We start from the raw sequence: 4,192 nt of genomic DNA on the forward strand, positions 1-4,192 counted from the left end.
TGGGGCAGGGGGGTGTCCAGTCTGGAACAAGCATGAATGTTCCCTCAGTTCCCTCAGACATCGCACTTCCCTGCCTACTTTCACAGCAGCGCTAGAAGAGAGCAAGAGAAAAGAGGAGGAGGACCACAGGGTGGGGTAGGGAGGGGTGCCAGGGTGGAGGAGGTGGTAGGAGTGGGAGGTGGGGTGTATTTGAGGAGGTGAGCGGGAAGCCGGGGGGGTGGGGCTTGCATCCAGCCAGTGAGCTCATTGGAACAGCGTTGTTGTTTTATCCTCCTACCGAGCGTGTAGTTTTTGGAAGGCATACGAGCTGCCGGGCAGCCAGCTCCCTCAGTCGCCCCTCACTGCAGCAGCAGAGAGGAGCCACCCCCACCCTTTTCTGCCCTTAACACTTACGCACACACACACTCTCACACTCTCTCACACACACACACATACACATACACATACATACATACACACACACACACACATACATACACACACACACACATGAACACTCACTTCAGCAAGCCTGACACAGGTATCATCGTGATTCTGTGAGTTAGTGAGGTCTCAGACTTTACCTCACATGTCTGATGCTTGATCTTATTACCAGGATTTTGGACGCCGGCACTGAGTGAGTTTTACTGGCTTTTTTCTTACTCATCTGCAACCTCAACGGTTTTCCCTCCTTTCTGCATTTTTTTGGGTTGTTTTTTTTTTTTTTCTCCCAAAAACTTTTCCTTCCTTTCCTGGTCCTCGCACGGCGGTAAAAACCTGACAGAGTGACAGACGCCGTACAACAAGGAGGTGAGAGAAGAGAGACAGAAAGGTGACCTAACTGGATTTGTTTTGTCTCTCTCTGTTTCTCCCTCAGCCGTCTGGTGCTCCGCTGGAAAATGACCCTCTGGGCCCGCTGCCTCCTGGATGGGGTAAGTTTGCCTAACACACTCTTTGTACCTATACCACGGGCAGAGATGGTCACAGTGAGGGGCGCTAAGGTGTCCGTATCTGCTGGACGTGTCTGTTGTTGAACTAAACCTGCTCAGTCAGGGCTGGACTCTGGCGTCGGAGCTGTTTTCAGTCAGAACCTGCAGCTCTCACCAGTCTGGCGGAGGTATTTTTGACGACTCTTGCCAGTAGTCAACAGTGAAGCTCTGCAATTTGTCAAGATATAAACACTGGGTTCTTGATTTGGTCATTTTAGGTCATTTCTGCAGGCAGCTGTGAGGGAGTGAGGTTTGGGTGAAGTGTTGCAAAATGTTTTCAGCACCACAGCGTTGAACGGAACCCTGTGCACATTTTGATGAGAAGACTTTGTGCAAAATTGGAAACAAAGTTGGTTGTGTGGCTTTTTTATTTCTTGGAGGCTGCTCCTCGTCAAGCAGATCAGTTGTTAACTGATTGATTCATGTCTTCACTCCTGGATCTGATTATTATCATTCTGGATAAAATGTCTGGTTTCTGCTCATGTTATACCAATTCATCACTGTATGCGCTCCCTTTACTCTAAAGTCCACAAATTACAGAGGCCACATTATTGATGGGACTTTTCATCATCCAGCTTTTTCCCAAATGAGTAATGTAATCAGATCCACGCAGAATCATCTCACACACATTCATTCATAAAGGAACGCCGCTGGCAGCTCCCGTCCCTCCGACATTTTCACAGACTTCATCACACAGCCATGTTCTCTCCAGAAACCCTCACTCCCTGCCCATGATGCCTTTTCAACATGTTGCGGTACCTCAAGACGAAAAACCTCAATTATATCACTGGCTCAGATTTGCTTCTCTGGCGCACTCTTTTTTTTTTTTTTTTTTTTTCAGCTGCGGTTGCTTCCCTCGCATTTTTTTTTTTTTCAGGCTCAGATTCAAGAAGACAAAGATGGGAGAAAAGAGGGAAAGATGGAGGAGAAGGAAAAGGGACATTGGCGAATGAAAGAAACGGGGGGGGGGTTAAACTGGATAGTAAAGTGGGGGTGGAGTGAGTCAAGCTAGTAAGAGTTGCAATGTGAGCACTACTGTTTCTGGGCCCTCCACACACTCCTGTTAATGAGAAAAAGATGTCAGAGCGATGGAGGGAGGAGGATGGGGCACCAGCTACTCTCTCTTGAAACCAGTGGCCTACCACACACACACACACACACACACACACACACACACCCAACATTTTACATACATTCATACAATGTAGTTCTGTGTTTAAGGTGCTCCCAACCTTTTTTGAAATGAAATCTTGACTTCCTATTTCATATTTGCCCCGAACACTGCGTCACTTTAGCGTTCAGACCGCAGCCTTAAATCCACACACACTGAGGTTTACCCTGGTGAGGTATTCAGATCAAGCCACAGTGAAATACCACACAGACTCGCTGGTTTTCTGTCATGGTGGTGTGAATTTTTTTTTTTCTCTCTTCATCCCAAAAGAGAGAGTGAGTCCAGTTGCTACCAAACACACAGTCAGGTGATCTCTTTGATCCCTCTCGATTTGTTGTGGAGTTTATCCAGTTTGTAAAAATCCACCCGCAAATGCCGTAAAACTAAGGTGCCGATGTGTTTGTGTCCACAGAGAAGCGTCAGGACAATGGCAGAGTGTATTTTGTCAACCACAACACACGGACAACACAGTGGGACGACCCGCGGACCCAAGGGTGAGTATATGGAGCTAGCAGAAGAGGTAGTGTGTGTGTGTGTGTGTGTGTGTGTGTGTGTGTGTGTGTGTGTGTGTGTGTGTGTGTGTGTGCGCGCGTGCGTGCGTGTGTGTGTACTCCTGTTTATTTGTTGAGTGTGTTCCATTTTGTCCTGTGCTGTTAAATGTTTCATCCTAGCAAAGGCATGATGGGACCCCCTGGGGATGAGGCATCTGCCCGCCCAGCCACACGCTGAATTATACATGACAGCACAGGACAGAGTGTGTGACTGTGCGAGTGTGTGAGAGAGCATTTGTAGGTGTCACTGAGTGAAGTGTCCACTTTGTTGCGTGACTCTATTTCAGATCTGCACTGATCTGCCTTCAGCTGTATATTGTCTGGCATGCCCTCTCTGTGTGTGCATGTGTTTGTGTTATGTAGTGTTAGAAGGCAATTTCCTTGTTTAAATGGTAAATCAAACATCTTGTAGTTGACCAAGGGGCAGTTTGATCTTTACTTTTCTCTGCCACAACAAAACTTGCTTGAACCCATTCTGGTGAAAGTAAAAAGAAACGCTGTGTTCTGGCTTGTTCGAATTGTCATGCGTCTTCACCAGATTTGCTTCTGGTAAGTGGTGCTGGCAGACGTTACTCAGAAACATTTTGCATGTAGCTGAGTAAACCTTTGCCAAAACTAGTCAGTCAACATGGAAGAATCTCCATTTTAACCACTAAATATTCACCTACAGACCGTGGCTAAAAAGTTTCATGAAAATTAAACTTGCTGTCCTGTAAAAAAAAAAAAAAAAGCAAAGAGATTCCCATGATGCTTGTGGCTGCAAGATGTGTAATCGCTATCACACAACAAAACACTAAACGCTGAAGCAGTTTTTGATACTACAAAGCAGGAGTTTACAAACCCTGGAAAGTTATCACAGCTACTGTGATTTGATTTTCTATTTGTGATGGTGAAGTGGACGGTACAAGTTGAGCTGGACCCCCGAAGGCTGCGTGATTTGATGCAGTTGCTGCTGTCACCGTTTTTACCTGCCCCAAAAATCACTTCATTCGGCTTTACTCTTGGCTCACATGAACATATGTCAGTAATCAGTGACCGAGATCACGTATCAGGCCAAAGCTTAGCTACTTAATTAGAGTGTAAATATGACAGAAAAGTTAGGGGCTCAGAGAATATATGACTCATTTGTATGAGACATAATCCTATCATTAGACAGATCATGATCACACAGAAATATTAGATGTTGACTAATACTTGAGCTGAGTCACATCTAGACTGACGTACAAAGCTCTCATGGGTAAGCTCAGACCACTTACAAAACTCTTCTTATCTAAGGCTGGATTTCAAGTAGTTCAGGGAAAAAGTTATATGTGTCTTCTTTTACTTTTTTCATTGGCTGCTTTTAAGATTAACCACACACTTAAAAATGTTTTATAACGTCATCTTAAACCACTCCAATCCATTCATGTATTCACACCTTTTGGGGAATATTTTGGCCGGTGCAGCCATCATGTCAAATGTGATGATACATTTATACACACCAAAAAAAAAAGAAAAAAAAA

The 4,192-nt window shown here is 45.2% G+C and overlaps 1 protein-coding gene across 2 annotated transcripts in view; it reads left to right on the forward strand.

Annotated features, from left to right (window-relative positions):
• The window catches only part of wwp2 (WW domain containing E3 ubiquitin protein ligase 2), a 71,659-nt gene that overhangs the window by 51,762 nt on the left and 15,705 nt on the right, over positions 1–4,192 (forward strand). For both annotated transcript variants that reach the window (XM_023397327.2, XM_023397328.2), the window contains exons 11-12: positions 857–911; positions 2,552–2,633. In XM_023397327.2, coding sequence (XP_023253095.1) covers positions 857–911; positions 2,552–2,633 — 137 coding nt within the window. The remainder of the gene's footprint in view (positions 1–856; positions 912–2,551; positions 2,634–4,192) is intronic.

The sequence above is a fragment of the Seriola lalandi genome, unplaced genomic scaffold, assembly GCF_002814215.2.
Source record: "Seriola lalandi dorsalis isolate HSWRI2012SDOR001 ecotype SW California unplaced genomic scaffold, Sedor1 jcf7180002055008, whole genome shotgun sequence".
Lineage (NCBI taxonomy): Eukaryota > Metazoa > Chordata > Actinopteri > Carangiformes > Carangidae > Seriola > Seriola lalandi.